We start from the raw sequence: 18,285 nt of genomic DNA on the forward strand, positions 1-18,285 counted from the left end.
ACATAGAAAATTTAAGAAGGAAGCTATTAATGAAACTAAAATATTGTGTCGACCTTGCTCTCAGACCATACTCAATCAGAAAGTATCTGGAAGCTATAACCAGAATCAGGGTATCTTGTCTTCTCAGAAACTTCTCAGTCATGTGGCAGGCACTTCAAGATAACCTCTCACAACACCATAGGTATCAATTTGGTATTCAATTCCAGCAAAAAGCATCCACGTGTTTGTTATTTTGAGGGGTTTTTTCTTTCCAGTCTCCAACCTGAATCTTGTTCTTGTATAGGTGAACCACCATATCACAATCTGAGCTTATGTGGCCTTGAGACAAGTCATATTACAGTCGATGCACTACTAATAAGCCTTACTAAAATAAATCTTTCCAAGTCCCGTTTATGATCCATTTATTTAAACCAGTATTTAATGAAATGAAACCATTTGGATGGTCTTTGGAGTCTCTTTGTAACAGGATTTGAGCTACTGTAAGAGCTCACATTTGAGCACACATCCTAACCAAATGACTAAATCATTATATAAATAATATTTAACTGATACCTCCTTCTGTAAAACTATTTGAAGTTTCTCCTCAGAACTTTTCCCCTGTCCTGGGTGTGGAGACTACTGGTAATAAGGCTCACTGTTTCTTTCCTTGCAGGAGTGCTCAGATTGCTGACCTGCAGCAGAAGCTACTGGATGCAGAAAGTGAAGACAGGCCAAAACATCGCTGGGAGAATATTGCTACCATTCTGGAAGCCAAGTGTGCCATGAAATATTTAATTGGAGAGGTAAATATTACTCTTCCTACCAGCAATTAGGGATCTGGCTTGGTAGATTGAAATAAGATGTTAGCCTGGAATACTGTCATTGTGTCATTGCCACTTTTCCTGGTAAAAACCACAATGACACTAACATTAGAGAAATAGTTTTATGGGTAAAAGTTGGTGTGAGCAAGTGCTCAATAAATGTTTGCTCTTATTATTAGGAAAAGATCAGGATGCCATAGTAGGCCACTACCTAAACATAAACTATTATACTGTAGTACTTTTTGAAACACCCATATTCAAAAAGTTTAAGCCCTAGCCACTTTGACTCAGTGGATAGAGTGTTGACCTATGAACCAAAGGGTCCCGGGTTTGATTCTGGTCAAGGGCACATACCTTGGTTGCAGGCTCCTCCCCGGCCCAGGCCCTGGTCGGGGCACGATGCAGTAAGCAACCAATTGATGTGTTTCTCTCACATCGATGTTTCTCTCTGTCTTTCCCTCTCCCACTCTCTCTAAAAAAGATCAATGGAAAAATATTTTTGGGTGAGGATTAACAACAATAAAAAAAGTTTAAGATACAATCTAGGACAGACAAATTAATAATTGGCATACAGCCGAAACCGGTTTGGCTCAGTGGATAGAGCGTCGGCCTGCGGACCCAAGGGTCCTAGGTTCGATTCCGGTCAAGGGCATGTACCTTGGTTGCGGGCACATCCCCAGTAGGGGGTGTGCAAGAGGCAGCTGATCGATGTTTCTCTCTCATCGATGTTTCTAACTCTCTATCCCTCTCTCTTCCTCTCTGTAAAAAATCAATAAAATATATTTTAAAAAAATAATAATTGGCATACAAAGATTTATTTTAAAATGCATCTTCACTGAACTTAAAATAGTCTATCATCTTACATTATCACGAGGAATTAAAGTTGGTCACCTCTGGTGATTAAAGCATTTTCTCTTGAGACAAGCTTTACAAACTCCTCCGATTCTGCAAGTGTGAGCAATGCTATCCTTTCTACATTTTGTGTTCGGTTAGCAGATTTATCTTACTAAAGAAATCCTCATTAGTCTTATGAGCACTGGTGCTTATGATGTTCGCCATCCAGGCTAATAGAGAATATATAACTAGGCCAGCATAAGATATCAATCTAGCCTGAAGAGCCAGATCTGCAGTCTCAGCTAACATGTCTACGGGTTTCAGCATGTGAACACAGACATTCTGAAATGGGACATAATTGGCCATAAGGGTGTGTCTTATGATTTTTCTCTTTAAAATTAAGGAAGAACTTCTTACATATCAGAATATGGAGTTGTCAGCTACTGTTCATGTTGGGTTTATTCTTGCCTTGAGGCAGAGCAAGAGATTGAATGACCTTAGTGATGGCTTCTGGCTTTAAGTTATCTACCTCAACAGAAATATCGGCTCTTGACCTGAGTAGTGTTGTTACTATTCAATGGTAGAATTCATATGTCATGAAAACATAAGAATGGACTTGGATATGGTGGAACTTTTCTTAGCCCATTTCAAGAAAACAGACATTTGTCTGCCTAATGATTGGGGAAAGGTGGCCATTCTCCAAAGAAAATGTTCTACTTTTATCTCTTCCAGCTGGTCTCCTCCAAGATACAGGTCAGCAAGCTTGAAAGCAATCTGAAACAGAACAAGGCCAGCTATGCTGACATGCAGAAGATGCTGTTTGAGGAACGAAATCATATTGCTGAAAAAGAGACAGAGTTACAGGCAGAGCTGTTCAGAATGGAGCAACAGCATCAAGAGAAGGTAAACTAGCGAGCCAAGAAGCAATACTGAGGAATAAATCATCATTGCTTTCTGTTGTTAGTTTTAAAAAATAGTGGGGGATATGATGTTTCCTTCAAAAGACCATGTAGCCGGAGCAGCTAGTTTGGGCAGCGCAGGGAGGGGTCTGTTCATGTTCCGTCCGAGTTCAACAACTCTGAGGCAGATTCCCCTGGTACCCCCTGCCCCTGAGCTCCTGTGTGCCACACACACACTCCCCCCCCCCCCCGGGGACCTCGCCCAGGCATTGTGTTCCAACAGTTAACATGCTTAAGGTCACACGTAAATGGAAGAACTGGCATCTGAATAGCCTGTATTACACACCTAAGCAGAATCAAGGTCATAGAGGCCTTATAAGCTATGCCAAAGGGGTCAGGCTTTACTCAAGGTTTGCCTCTAAAAAATAGAATTGGATATTTGGGATACTCAGATGATCAAGAGAGCACCCCAATGCTGGAACAAATGAAGTTTGGGCTACACATTTATAGGAAACAAAATTGAAAGCAGTTAAGGTTATTCACAAAATAAGAAATGGTTCTCCAGCTACTCACCTGAAGTCTCCAGGTACCAAATCCTGGTTAACCTAGGATTCCAGTCATTTGCTCCTTAAATATACAAGCTGCGGGAGAGGAGCACTTTCAGATTTTCATTCACCAAACAACTCTGGGTTTACAAATATAACACTGGAAACAAACTTAAAAGCTAGAAAGCTGCTTTTATAAAAAGTTTTCTGAGCAATAAAAACAACCATGTAGTCTTTTCCAAATTTTTCAGATAAGAAACCTGAAACAAAGAGAAATAAATGACTTGTCTAAGTTTACACATACCAGTGACAAGAGATCTTAGCCTCCATTTTGGTATTAAGATTAACATGACTGGGCGGGGGGAGCTGGGGGAAAAAAAAAGATTAACATGACTGGTGAACAATGCAGTTGTGCTTGCTCCTTACTACTTCAAGCCATGAGAGCAAAAGAGAACCTTTAGCCCCGGCCTGGTGGCTCAGTTGGTTGTGGTTTTGATTCCCGGTCATGGCACATAACTAGGTTTTGAGTTCCATCCCCGGTTGGGGCATGTCTGGGAGGCAACTGATCACATGATGTTTCTCCCCCATCCCTTACTCTCTCTCTAAAAAAGCAATAAAAACATATCCTCAGGTGAGGATTTTAAAAAAGAGAGAGAACAGTTCACTGCTGAATCACAGAGGAGTCCATCTGATCACTACTTGGACTGAGCCCGATTTCCTTTTTTGTCTTATTCCTTTGGTCCCGTTGGGTTGTATCTTTCTCTAGGTGCTGTACCTTCTCAGCCAGTTGCAGCAAAGCCAGATGGCAGAGAAGCAGCCAGAAGTGTCAGTCAGTGAAAAGAAACAACAGCTGCGGAGCACACTGAAGTGTCAGGTATAATGAGGCAAAGGTTTTCAGAGATGGGTTCTGAGGGCCTGACAGAATTATCTGATTTAGACCATTGTACTTACAGCAGAGAGCAATTAGGTGCTAAACAGGGTTGATAATGGCAGGTTCTATTGCTTTTTGGTCCTAGTTGATCAAATTAAGGTAGCCACACAGAATAACCTCCTTTTTGGTACAGAAATGACGGTGCATACTCAATACCAGACTCTGAGGCCTCCTGATTCTTTGCCTCAACATGAGCTCTAAATAGTTGAGAAAATTAAAACATCCAGTAGAATCCTAGGGACATTCAGCTGTCTCTTCCTGAGTCTGTTCTTCTGAGCTGAGACTTGACATTTATAAAATGCCTAAATTTCTTCCAGAGGCTGGGAACACCACACCCTTACTAGCATGTCAGAGCACTGTTTTATCCAACTTAGAATCTTCTTCCTGAAACACCAGTCTCTAGGGTTTCCTTGGTACCTCCCATCGAAGATATAACCAAACTATAGTTAAGGTCGTATGCATGAATCTGGTTGTCTTAAATGCCAGGAAGTTTAATCAGGCTTATTAGAGTAGCAAATAAAGTGCCTAGTCTATGTTGAGAAGGATGATTAAAAGCATCTCTGACTTCAGAGAAACAGAGCTGTCTGCATAGGTTTCTTAATCAGCTTCCTGATGTGAATGAGGGGTGAGAGACTGGAGAATGGAAAAGAATAAGAAGGCATGTAGGGCAGAGTCCATGGTTTCTATGATGGCTGTCAGGGCTGCTTGGGATGTTGGAATAGAGTGGCATTCAGGACACCTAAAAACTGGTGGCAATCAGGCATTTTTCTGGGTGCCAGTGCCTGCTGTACAAAAACCATCTGCTGCCAGAAACTTGGCAGCAGTATGTTTTCATATCTGTGAGTTGTTTGGTACCCCACATGTAGTGCCCAAAATAATCCCACTGATCTCTATACTCTCTGGAAATAGGAAGAAGAACTTGAGAAGATGCAAGAAGTGTATGCGCAAAATAAGCAGCTTCTCCGAGAGAATGAAATCATAAAGCAGGTAATACAGCCTCCCACCCACTGAACAAGCCCGGGGAGACCCTGTTGCAACTGAAGCCAATCCTTGGGAGTAAGCCTGAATATGATGACTTGGCTGTATTTTATGAGGTCGACATCGAGTTTCCATGTGATATAGTTATGTGCATTTCAAATTATATAAACACACTTTTTATTTTGCTCTTTTCTGAATTGAATCCTGATCTTGTAAAGTGGGAGTCCTTCAACCTACTTTACTATCCTGCCTCACTTTAATATGCTTTCAAATTTAGCTAGCTTAGAAATCTTTATGTTTGAGCCATGAACACTCTCAGAAGCTGCCCTGCAATATACACATTGTCTCTTCTTTTCAAATAGAAACTGACTCTCCTCCAAGTAGCCAGCAAACAGAAACCTCATCTTCCTAAGGATACCCTTCTATCTCCAGACTCTTCTTTCGAATATATCCCACCTAAGGTAAATTGCTCAGTGCCTATGATGCCTTCCCATAGCCAAGGTTTGGAGTGAGTACACTAAAATTGCCTTTCAGAAGAGGTTGAGAAGTTAAATATCCAAATTCCAGCATCACGATTTTCTTTGGACTCCCAGATAAAACTCTAGGACAGTGGTTCTCAACCTTTTCAATGCCGCGACCCTTTAATACAGTTCCTCATGTTGTGGTGACCCCCAACCATAAAATTATTTTCGTTGCTACTTCATAACTGTAATTTTGCTAATGTTATGAATCGTAACATAAATATTTGTGTTTTCCGATGGTCTTAGGCTCTACAGCAGTGGTTCTCAACCTGTGGGTCGCGACTGTTAAGAATCCTAACATAAATATCTGTGTTTTCTGATGGTCTTAGGCTCTACAGCAGCCTAAGACCATCGGACTGTGGACTCTACAGCAGCAGTTCTCAACCTGTGGGTCGCCTAAGACCATCGGAAAACACAGATATTTACGTTACGATTCATAACTGTAGCAAAATTACAGTTATGAAGTAGCAACGAAAATAATTTTATGGCTGGGGTCACCACAGCATGAGGAACTGTATTAAAGGGTCGCAGCATTAGAAAGGTTGAGAACCACTGCTCTAGGACATTCTTGAGGGAAATAGGCCTTCTCCCTTCCTGGAAGATGGACTCTTGGCCATGTACAGACATGTAACACAGCTGAAGAGGAGGAGCAGAGTAAAAGAGCAGAACTCAGCTGTCCATCCCTAGATACTTATCAGATCATGAGTCCCTCCCTCCTCAGATTACTCAACCTCTCCCTGCAGTTTCTGTCTCTTCAAACACTCTGCAAGGCCAAAGGCAGAAGCAGAATTTCTTCTGATTAGTACAGTCAAGTGGAGTATATTTGAGGGAGTCTGAAATCTCTGCTTTGAGAAGATAGCTGGCAACAGCTACTGTGATATAATCCACATGTGTTGTTTTTTTAATTAATAACCATTCCAAACCTTTGTTCTTAGCCAAGACCTTCCCATTTTAAAGAAAAGTTCCTGGAGCAAAGCATGGACATCGATGATCTAAAATATTATTCAGAGCATTCTGTGAATGAGCCTGAGGATGGTGATATTGACGATGGGGATGATGAGGAATGGAAGCCAACAAAATTATTTAAGATACCCAAGAGGAACATCCAAGTGGTAGGAGGCAGCTCTCATCTCTGTATGGGGTTCTAGTCTGTCTTCACTGCCAATGGGAATGTACCGGCCCCATACCCTGCACCTGAGCCCCTGGATCCCATTCAGAGGCATTGGCTCTACTGAGGGGTGCTCATCAGGCCAGCTCTGTGTGGAACCTGGGGCCAGCAGAAGGAGCTGCCTGAGTGTGCAGGTGATTCTTTTCATGTCTGTGGACTCTTACCAGTCTGAAAGGTAGTAGTGTTCTATACCATTTCTTCAGGCTGGTTCCAATGTGATCATAATCCTTCACATTTTTATAGCACTTTACAGTTTATAAAGCATCTTCATATATGTTATTTCTTTTCAATTGTCGCCCAAAAATTCAGTGAGATACTTATTATTTATTTTACAGATGGATCTGCGGCCCACAGGAGGGAAATGACTTGCCTAAGGTTATACAAGTGATAGTCAGGACTTGAAATAGAATATTCTGACTCCAAGTCCAGTTTGTTGCTGTCACATCATGGTCATATCAGTAAAAAGTATAGACCAGAAGCTGAGTGCCTAATAGAGTGATTTTGCTGACTAGGCTAAGGGACATTGAGAATTACAGAAAAGGCTAAGAGTTCAGATCAAACACACTAGTTAAGGTCAGTTAGGAACAGTCTGACTTCGAGGCATATTTTATTTATTTACATGATGACAGGCTTACATAATTATCAAATGTAGATAATTTATGTTAAAACATTAACTTCCTGGGCACTACAGTTTACTGCTACCACAACTGTGCCCTACAGTCACTTCTGCCTAAGAGCAGTTCACAAACTATCCTAGCTGGCTTCCTGGAAGGTTACTTGATTTCATTAGCTCATCGTGAACCACACAGGGAACTGAGCCTTCTAAAGCCACAACATCAGAGAGAAGCAAGTCATGAGGACTAGATAATCATGCTGGCATTCGGTCATTTGAAAATAGTCAAAAATGCAACGTATTGGGCCTAACAGCTTGTCCTTAGCCTCAGAGAGCTTATAATCTAATAGGAAAACAAGGCAAAGAAATAGAAGCACACCGTAGAACCTCAGCATCTTCATCTCAGAGACATGCACTGAGGGGTTTTTAAGGGTGACTGACTATAAAGCCAAACCAAGTAGATAGAGTTTAGGAAGACGCCAGGGAAGAGATGACTATTGCTGCATTATAGGATAGAAAGGGAAATATAAGTTGGGGGCAACTAGGAGAGCATTTCTGGCCCAATTAATAGCATATTGCAAAGATTTGGTAGTAGAAGTAGTAGAGGGACAGAGAGTTGAGACACTTAGAGGAAATGGGACAGAACATGTCTGGCTTTCATTTACTTAACAAACATTTATGGACTCTACTGTGGTTGAAGTGGAGCGCATGAACTGAGTACAGATGAAAAGGTCAGCTAAGTAACAGGAAGCAGAGTTGAAAAATACTCACAGAAATACATGGAAGAAGGCCTAAAACTGGTGAGGAAGTTTCCAAATGAGAAGCAAATACAGGTATACTTTCCTGAAGGAAAACTTACTATATGTTATAGCACTGTTGCTCTAAGCCTGAAAAAGAAATATATAACAAATATTTCAAGTAAATAGTATTGCTATCAATGATAAATCCTATGCCTAAAACAGTGAGAGATGATTATTTTCTAGGCTTTCCCCTTGATTTTAAAACTCAAGAAGAGACTATAACTGGGCTTTAAGGGGAGCAAGCTGGCATACCATCTAGTTTCTCCCTTTGTGTGACCTCAAAGTACACGGATGCTATGACTGCTCTTTGATCAGACTGCTCATAGACAGACACTGTAGACCTTGAGGGTTTGCATGAAGGCCATCCTGATTATTATTGTTCCAACCCAACTGAAGCAGACTGGTATTACCACTAGTTTACTGAAAGGGAGACTACAGCAAGGCACCAAAATGATGATTTGTCCAAAGCTACTGCTGAAAATGTTGGCTTCCTCACTCAGCCATGTTTCCTGTGTATACTAAGGACATGCTGAGGGATAGGCCATGTGCTATAGTTTTAAAAAGTAATAGCTTAGAAGCCAGTTAGACATGGATTCTAGTCTTGAGTTTGCCACTGGTGAGTTAGATGACCTTAAGCAAGTCACTTAATCTCCCTAGGCCTCAGATTCTTCATCTATGTAATGAAGGGATTATATTAGAAGAGATATATAAAGTCCCTTTCCAGCACTAATATCCTGAGTCAGAATAACAAAGTTGTTATTGTTTTTAATAAATGGGTTTTAATAATTCTACCTTTATATGGTGTTGTATGGTAATCTGAGAAGTTAAAAGAAGGAATGTATGCTAAAGCGCCTTGTGACAAAATATCATGCAGGTATTGTTATTACAGCATAGTAAGCATTTTACTAATACTTTGGCAGAAATTAGGAAGCAGGTATTTTTGTCTCCATCTTAGCAGTGAAAGAATGGAGATGAACTTGAATGAAGTGACTTATCCAAAGTAATGCCAAGTATTAAATAATAGAGGCCCAGTGCATGAATTCGTGCACAGGTGGGGTCCCTTGGGGTGGCCTGTGGAGATCAGGCCCCAGCTCATGCCTCCAGCCTCGCAGCCCCGCCTTGCACCCTGCCTTGGGCTGGCATCGCCCCCTCACCTGCTTTACCATCCTGCCTGCGAGGTGATCAATCAGGGCCGGGGGGGGGGGGGGCCCACTGCACTGCCGCTTCTGGTTGTTGGGCGATAGGTCGGGACCACGCGCCCCCCCCCCCAGCTCCCTGAATGCCTGGGATCTGGGTGGCCCCACCCCCCACAGCTGCCGCCTGTCACCCGTCTGCATGGTAACCCGGCAAGGCAGTCAGGCCCCTGCTTGCACCTGCCTTGGCCTGGCACCACCCGCTCACCTGCTCCACCATCTCGCCACGATCCCACTTTTGTCGGGGCCCATCAGCACTGGCAGCACCTCCACTGCCACCCTGCTGCCAATGCCGAGTCACTGACACCCGCCATGTTCCGCACCGCTCCCTGGTGATTAGTGCACGTTATAGCAAGCGGCCGAACTCCCGGTCAAACGGCTGCCCGAGGGGAAACTTTGCATATTAGGCTTTTATTATATAGGATAGGATGAGAGCCCAAGTTTCCTAATTCCTAGCCTCATGTTCTTTATGTTAAAATTTTTATCAGCCCTGACTGGTTTGGCTCAGTGGATAGAGCGTCAGTCTGTGGACTGAAGGGTCCCAGGTTCGATTCCGGTCAAGGGCATGTACCTTGGTTGTGGGCACATCCCCAGTAGGAGGTGTGCAGGAGGCAGTTGATCGATGTTTCTCTCTCATCGATATTTCTAACACTCTATCCCTCTCCCTTCCTCTCTGTAAAAAATCAATAAAATATATTTTAAAAATTTTTTTATCACATCTTATTCTGAGATACAATACAATGCTGAAATCAGTGCTAGAAGAATTATACACTCTAAAGCAATGGTTCTCAAGCCTGGATGCACATTAGGATCCCCAAAGGAGCTTTTAAACATGGGAGCTGGGGACCCCACCCCCTGATATTCTGATTTAGTTGAGGTGGAACCTGGCCTTTCTGAAAACTCTCCCAGAGATTTCATATGTGCAATCGGAGTTGAAAACTACTGGCTTAAAGAAACCCCACTGGTTCCTTTCAGCTCTACTTCCCACTCTATATAGTAAAGAGTCCCTCGATTATAGTGATTCTTAACTGTGGTGTTGGGACATGCTGGGTGGGTTGCCAACAGTTCTGATACACGTGTACACATAGCTATATAATTGAGGTTATGTCTGTGGCAAGGTCATGCTCCCTCTCACATTCTGATCTTGTCCTGGTGTAAGAAAGAATAAGATGAAGTTGTAGGTAGTACATACGGCATTCATGTGAATACATCTGTTACGTGTGTCATGACTGTTCTATAACAACACTGCCAGATGTATTTCTAGCCTCTGCTTGCTTGAAAACTTCTGATAGTGATGAATCTCACCGGGAAGCCCATTGTATTCCATAACTGTTAGAAAGTTGTTCCTTGTTGAGCTAAAATAGGCTGTCCTGTAAATCATCCCAGTAGGTCTTGGCTATATAAAAGTCTAATTGTTCTTATTTATGACAGCCTTTCAGATAATACTCTCATACTATTAAGCCTTTGCATAAAATAGAGACATGTGGGTAGGGTACTAGAATGTTTTTGGATGAATTTGTAAATGGCCAGAGGACCATACCCAGTCTATAGCAATCAATTCAGTGTCATCCTGGTGAGATATGTCTAGGACATGTCATAGAATTCTGTCATTTTTCCTATCTTATTCAAAGACGCAAAGATTTTTTATTTTATTTTAATGCCCAATGTTGGCAAGTATGACTAAGATGGGCATTCCTGTCTATTGCTATTAGGAATGTAAATTTGGTATAACTTTCTGTAAAGCAACTTGAAAATATGTATCAAAAGCTTTAAAAATGTTCCTATCTTTTGGCACAGTAATTATACACATAAGAATTTATACTAAAAAAGTTATTGGTGTGTAAAAAAGATTTATTTACTCAACAAATCTTTTGAGCATCTAAGTATCAGGCACTGTTTCTAGGTGCTGAGGATACAGCATATGAGACAGGTAAGATCCTTGGCCTCATGAAACTGAAGAAAGACATTCTTGTGGAGAAAGAGAGACACAATAACCTGAAAAACAATCATTTTAGATGATAAGAGATAGGAAAATATAGCGAAGTCACAGATAGGATAGGAAAAGAGTACTTCAGAAGAGGGCTTGGAAAAAATAGATAGATAGATAGATAGATAGATAGATAGATAGATAGATAGATAGATAGATGATAGATAGATAGAAGAGTGCTTGGGAGAGGTATCTCTGAGGAAGAGATATTTAAGCTGAGAGCTGAACAAAGTGAAGGAGCAAATCAGGGAAGAACATTTTAGGAAAAGGAAACAGCAAATGCAAAGATCTTGGGGCAGGATGAACTTGGTTTATGAAGGAGCAGCTGAGAAGGCCAGTGTGGCTAGAGTGTATTGAAAAGTGGGAGAGAGTAGTACAAGGGCAGATCAGAGGGGTAGTCAGGGCCACATCATGGAGGGCCTTGTCAATCATGGTAACATTTGCGTTATATTTATGTATCAGGATGTTTGCTGTAACATGATTTATAATAGCAAACAATTTCTTTTAATGCCATCTTAATATCTAATGTAGGGGTCTGATTTCATAAATCGACATTTCCACATAATGAAATACTATAGACAATTATTAAATTTTAAAATCATGGTTTTTTATTTTCAAATTTTATAAAGTGATATATATTATTCTCATAATCAAAAAGATGTTATTTTGGTTTAGTTTACCTTCACAACTGCAGAATAATGATGATGGTTGTCATATGAAAGAGATGTAAGGGCTTGAATTTAACGGTAAACCCAGTATGAATCCACAAAGACATGACAAGGGTGGGGGGAAAGCTACTGTGAGTTTAGGCCTCATTAATAAGAATATTGGGAGGTAGTACCCTACTACTTCATAATGGTCACACCACATCTAGAAAGTTATGCTCATTTCTGGATGTCACAATTAAAGATGAACTTGGACAAACTGATATATAGTTAAGATGGCAAGGATTCTTGGAAACAATGTCGTGGTGAATCATTGAAGGAGCTAGATATATTTAGCTTTGAGACGATTTGGACAGAGGGGCACTGGGAGTGAAAATTATGCTCAGGATTTGAACAACTGTGCTGTGAAAGGGGGTTAAACTGATTCCATGTCATTCCAGATGACAGAATTGTGTCCTATGGTCAAACGTTATAGGAAACAATTTTCATCTCGGGATAAATAGAGTTTGGGATCATTAGACCAGGGACATTAGAGAGGTGCTTCAAACATCACATCAGACTTTACATGGTCGCCGACGTCTCTTCTGACTCATCCATCATTCTTTGAGGTCTGCCACTTGTTTGTTTCAAGCCAAACTATCCTACTTTCTCCCACTATTTCTCTTATAACATCACTTCTTTTTCTTAAAATATATTTTATTAATTTTGTACAGAGAGGAAGGGAGAGGGATTAGAAACATCCATGTTTCTAATGAGGGATGTTTCTCTCATTAGAAACATCAATGAGAGAGAAACATCGACCAGCTGCCTCCTGCACACTCCCCACTGGGGATGTGCCCGCAACCAAGGTACATGCCCTTGACCGGAATCGAACCTGGGACCCTTCAGTTTGCAGGCCGACGCTCTATCTACTGAGCCACACCAGTAAGGGCATAACATCACTTCCTATAACACGGGTCACGCATCTCTATTTTGTTTAACGGGATAGACTACTTCAAACGGTGTCTGGGAGCAGTTGCTCCCCGTGATTTCTGAATTACAAACTTCTGTCTGACTATTGCTTTTTGACAGCCATTGTACACAACTACTTTTAAGCCAGATCTTCCTCCCATATTATTTTTTAACTATAGGCCCGGTGCACAAAATTTGTGCACTCGGGGGGAAGGGGAGTGTTCTCTCAGCCCGGCCTGCACCCTCTCGCAGTCTGGGAGCCCTTGGGGGATGTCCCCACGGGCCTAAGCCATCAGTCAGACATCCTTAGCGCTGCTGCCATGGTGGCAGGAGAGGTTCCCGCCACTGCCGCTGCACTCGCCAGCCATGAGCCCAGCTTCTGGCAGAGCAGCGCTCCCCCTGTGGGAGCCCACTGACCACCAGGGGGAAGCTCCTGCATTGAGCATCTGCCCCCTGGTAGTCAGTGCGCATCACAGCAACCAGTCGGTCCACCATTCGGTCGATTTGCATATTAGACTTTTATTATATAGGATGGCTGATTTGGGAAGAACCTAAATGTCAAACCGAAATTGATCCCTGTTATAACTTTTACTTTGGGCCGATAATTTCAGCCTGTCCAAATATTTTTGAATTGTGATTCTATTATCTTACATATTAATCATCCTTCCAGTTTTGTGTTGTTACAGCAGATTAAAATGCCTACCTTGTAGACCGGTTATGAGATTTTTGTATTTGTATATTATATGAAAGTACTCTGAAAACTGTAAAGTGCTATACAAATGTAAATGATCTCATTTCATTCATCAGTGATTCATTAAACTGCTAAATTATTAAAGTGCTGAGGACAAAGTTCAGGCTGACACTGAACAAACTGTAGAAAGTGAGCTGGATGAAGAACAGTTAGGTAGATCAAAAGATGTCAAGCAACTGTGCTCAGTCCTTAAATATACTGTACCTAACTCCACTACCATCTAGTTCACAGTTCTTCACTTTGCCCCTAAAATGATCATGAGAGTCTCTTTCAGTTGCCCTTCATTGTTATTATAGCCTTCTGATATGTCTTTCAAGTATCCTATCCCCAAATAAATGGATTTGCCTGGCTTGACTTGTTCTTAGTAAACCTCTGGTGGTTCACATTAATCACTGTTTCACTAAAGAGAGGACTGAGGAGCCCTGGCTGGTATTGCTCAGCGGTTACAGTGCCAGCCCGTGCACTGAAGGGTCTTGGGTTCAATTCCTGGTCAAGGGCATGAACCTGGGCTGCAGGTTCGATCCCCGGCCCTGGTCAGGGCATGTGTGAGAGGAAATCAGTCAGTGTGTCTCACGTTGATGTCTTGCTTTTCTCCTCCCTCTCTCCCTCCCCCTCTCTCCCCTTTTCTCCCTTCCACTCTGTCTAAAAAAAAATCAATGGAAAAAATAGCCTCGAGTGAGGATTAACAAGAGAGGACTGAGGAGATAGAAGTTGGTAAAGTTGATGGTACTTTCCATCTTTTCGGAAAGGCTTGCAAATGAAGGGAAGGCCTTTTAAACTAGTTATCCTACCCTGTGAAAAGTGGGGTTAAACTGATTCAATGTCATTTCAGGTGACAGTAATAAGTCTTTCTTTTTAAAAAAAATATATATATATTATTAATTTCAGAGAGGATTGGGGAGGGAGAGAGAGAAAAACATCAGTGATGAGAGAGAATCATTGATTGGCTACCTCCAGCATGCCCCTCACTGGGGATTGACCCTGAAACCCAGGCATGTGCCCTGACTGGGAATCGAACCATGACCTTCTGGTTCATAGATTGACGCTCAACCACTGAGCCACGCCGGCCAGGTGGTAATGAGTCTTTCTACAAACCTGTTTTGCAGTGTTCCTGCAAGGGTTGGTGTGGGAATAAGCAGTGTGGGTGCAGGAGACAGAAGTTGAACTGTGGCGTGGACTGCAGCTGTGACCCCACCAAGTGTAGGAACCGTCAGCAAGACAAGGTAGGATCAGTGCCATTGCCCCTCATTTTCCCCACTAGTTTCTGCCCTTTTCTTCGTGAAATCTGGAATCTCCTGCACAGCTCTTCTACTCTTCTTTTCTCTGCAATCAGAAAAAGACACAGTTCGCTTAATCCTACTTCCTCACTGCTAGCCTGTCCACACATCCCCTTCAGAAACCACAGCCCTTCCCAGAAGATTCCCAGGTATGAGTTCCCCATTCCCCACTTTGGCTATAACGTTTCTATCGTTTCTGAGGCAGGAACAAGAAAACAGGCATTTACAGGCATATAGACATGCAGGATCAGGCTAATCCAGAGGCTTAGCTGGAACTGTAAGGGCCACATGCTGAGGTGGCAGCTTCCAGGAAGGAAGTTAATCCTTCTGACATCTTGAGACATTAGTTACCTAGCCCCTCTCCATGGGAACCAGCTATTCTCTAGGAAAAGACTCACAGGAACTTGGTCTTTCTGATGGTCACTGTTGTGAGCCAAGGTAATTGTAGCTGTCCTCCTTATATTGCTTCCAGGAATAGAAATCTCAGGGAAACAAAATGTGTGCTGAGAAAGGCAGCACCAAGCAGGTCAGGTCCACATACTTGCCTTATGCCTACCTGTGCCCATGGCAAAAGCTCATTCCTACAGCTCTCTATGTGATAAACAATAATTTTAGCAAGCTTAGTCTAATGATCATTCATCATGTATTTCTTGAACATCTACATGTGAGCAGTTTTGCCCTGGATTTTCTATTTAAAATACTTCTAAGGTAGGCAGTCATTAGAGGATTAAAACGGCAGGCTAGAGGTAAGGCTAACAATTGTAGATGTCTCAGGGACCTTGGGAGTCTATTCCTGTGGCTAAGTAAAAAAAGTCAGACAGAAAAAGTCAAGAACTATATGATTTCACTCATGTGGGATATAGAATTGAAAGCAGCAAATAAACAAGAAAGGCAAACAAAACCTCATAGAAACAATCAACCTGTTGGTTACCCGAGGGAAGGAGGTAGGAGTAGTAAAGGGTGAAGGGGGTCAAATATATGGTGACAGAAGGAGATTTGACTTTGAGTGGTGGGCACTCAGTGCAATGTACAGATCATGTACTGTAGAAATTTACACTTGAAACCTATATAATCTTATTGACTAGTGTCACCCCAATAAAAGATTATACCTTAGGCTTCCTGACTCTTAATCCAGTTCTTTTTTCATAACAGCAGGTTATAATTCTAATCTAAGCGCTACCCCAGAGTCACCTCACTGCTTAAGTAACTTCTTTCTCTTGGCCTCGGTTTCCTTCTCTGAAAAAAAATAATAATACAGACAACACCCTATATAGGTACTAAAAAGAATATTGCAGATTGGAAAAAGGGAAAGTTAAAGAAATCACCAAGGCTTGGTCTTGTTTAAACCTCGCCTCGTGATGCGTCCTGTGCCAGTATCCTCCCTAGTCCTTTGCCTTCAGAAGCTGCCGTCAAGCACTATGACCCCCAAGCAGGGTCTCCCTGAGACTTGCTTAGAAACTGATGAGGCCCTCCAAGCTGGTGTCTCTCTGGTTGAAGAACAGTGATTCTATAACCCTGGGAACTGAATTTCTAATAGCCTGTCTGCTTGATTCTCAGGAAAGCTTGGGAACTGTTGAGAGGACCCAGGATTCTGAAGGTTCCTTCCAACTGGAGGATCCCACAGAAGTGACCCCAGGATTAAGCTTCTTCAACCCCGTCTGTGCCACTCCAAACAGCAAGGTAGGTAGGCTAAAAGGCAGGCATTTCCAGCTATATTATGGTCCATCTCTGCCTTAGCTCTGACCGACAGTGGTGGGGGAAAGGGGAAAAAGTGCCAGTGTGCTTGTTGGGAACGGGGAATGGAGCATAGAGTCTGTTTCTTCCTGCTTCCTGCAGAGCAATCTTATGGAACACCTCATACTATTGGAAGTGTCCTGGGCCTCTGTGGGTGCTAAGTTGGGCTGAGCCTCTGCCCCCACCTGAGATGTAGTCATATCTGTTTCTGTCCTTCCTAGATCCTGAAAGATATGTGTGAAGTAAAGCAGATTCTGTTCAAGACTTCTCCAGACACCTCCTCCCTTGGCCTCCCAGAGTTGAAACATGTAGCCACAGAATCCCAAGAAAATAAAGCTCCAGGGAAGAAAAAGAAACGAGCTCTGGCCAGCAATGTCAGCTTCTTCTCTGGCCGCTCCCCTATTGAAGAAGAAGCCCCCTAAAGTTGGACTCATCTCTGCCCTAGTCTGGTTTACAAGACGCCTTCTGGTTACAGCCAGAGGAGGTTTTTTAATGACTCCTCTAGATTTCAGGTTTCTTGCTGTTGATAAAAGGGACAGCATGTTACTGAAAAGAAGGAATTTTTTTGGCTCTCAGTCCTCAGTCTCTAGCCCTCCAGCCCCAGATTATTGATTGCTCTCTCCTCTCTAGAAGGGTGCTAAGCCGCCTGCTGAAGACAGAACCAGCTGACCTTCCTGCTGACTCTTTGGGAACCAATCCCACGTATAGTCTAGCTCTTCCTGATTTGCCAGCAGTTCAGGCTGCCTCCCAGAGCTGTCTTATCTCTAGGCTCTCTCAGCTTAATGACAGAGCCTGCCCTGGGTGGGACGCCTGACACCCATCTTTCAACCCACCTCAGGAAGGGGCTCTCCATGGTGCTGAGGTAAATGAAATCTTTTAAAATGTCAATGTTTTTTAAAAGAAATAAAGCTTAGTGCTTCTATTGTTTGGAAAGATCCTTCTCTGCTATACTTTCAACCCATGTTCCTTTGCCCCTGGAACGCCAGGCAAGTAGCCAGGTCCCACTGCCTTGTCGTGGCCCCTATCCCCTGAGGGCCATATGGAGCAGTACATCATGTCTTCACGTCCCTCTGCTATCTCAGGAAACTGGAATAAAACTAGCAAGGCCAGTGGCTCGATCTCCACTGTACAGCCTGCCCAGCCTCTAGATTTATGAGGAAGGGACATATTTACTAGGCATCCCCATGCACCTGCCACAGTTTTATTTGAAGTCACAAAGTAAGTGAGTAATAGAGCTAGAACTTGAAGCCAGGTCTAACACCAAAGCTTCGTGTGTTACTAGAGTGGCAGTGGTGCCAATCCCTAAAGCCCTGCATCCTGACTTCTTACATGAGCATGGGCATGGGGCCACACTGCTGCCTGCTTTCTCCTTTGAAAGGGGAGCAGAGGGCTGTGGCTTACTCCTTACTGGGCATCCGAATTCTCCATCTCTGCTTAAAACTGCAAGGGGGCCAGCCCTAAAATGCCAAACACAGGTTGCTGACTGGCCTTACAGCCTTCTGAAGAGTTTTCAAGCCCTGGGCCTCTCATATCCATGCATTCTGAATCCCAGCCCCCCCTTCCCCCCCCCCCCAGTAAAAGCTTCCAGAGTTCCCCCCAGAACTCAGCACATGAAAGCCCAGACTCCTCTAAAATCCA

At 42.8% G+C, this 18,285-nt stretch overlaps 1 protein-coding gene across 1 annotated transcript in view; it reads left to right on the plus strand.

The window, feature by feature from the left end:
* Nucleotides 1-17,217, plus strand: part of KIF4A (kinesin family member 4A) — a 204,012-nt gene extending 186,795 nt beyond the window's left edge. Inside the window, exons 22-30 of the mRNA XM_008155964.3 lie at nt 653-782; nt 2,367-2,537; nt 3,845-3,952; nt 4,919-4,996; nt 5,350-5,448; nt 6,444-6,620; nt 14,743-14,859; nt 16,471-16,593; nt 16,869-17,217. Of these exons, the coding sequence (XP_008154186.2) occupies nt 653-782; nt 2,367-2,537; nt 3,845-3,952; nt 4,919-4,996; nt 5,350-5,448; nt 6,444-6,620; nt 14,743-14,859; nt 16,471-16,593; nt 16,869-17,069 (1,204 nt within the window). The 3' untranslated portion in view covers nt 17,070-17,217. The remainder of the gene's footprint in view (nt 1-652; nt 783-2,366; nt 2,538-3,844; nt 3,953-4,918; nt 4,997-5,349; nt 5,449-6,443; nt 6,621-14,742; nt 14,860-16,470; nt 16,594-16,868) is intronic.
* Nucleotides 17,218-18,285: the final 1,068 nt, after the last annotated feature.

The sequence above is a fragment of the Eptesicus fuscus genome, chromosome 1, assembly GCF_027574615.1.
Source record: "Eptesicus fuscus isolate TK198812 chromosome 1, DD_ASM_mEF_20220401, whole genome shotgun sequence".
Lineage (NCBI taxonomy): Eukaryota > Metazoa > Chordata > Mammalia > Chiroptera > Vespertilionidae > Eptesicus > Eptesicus fuscus.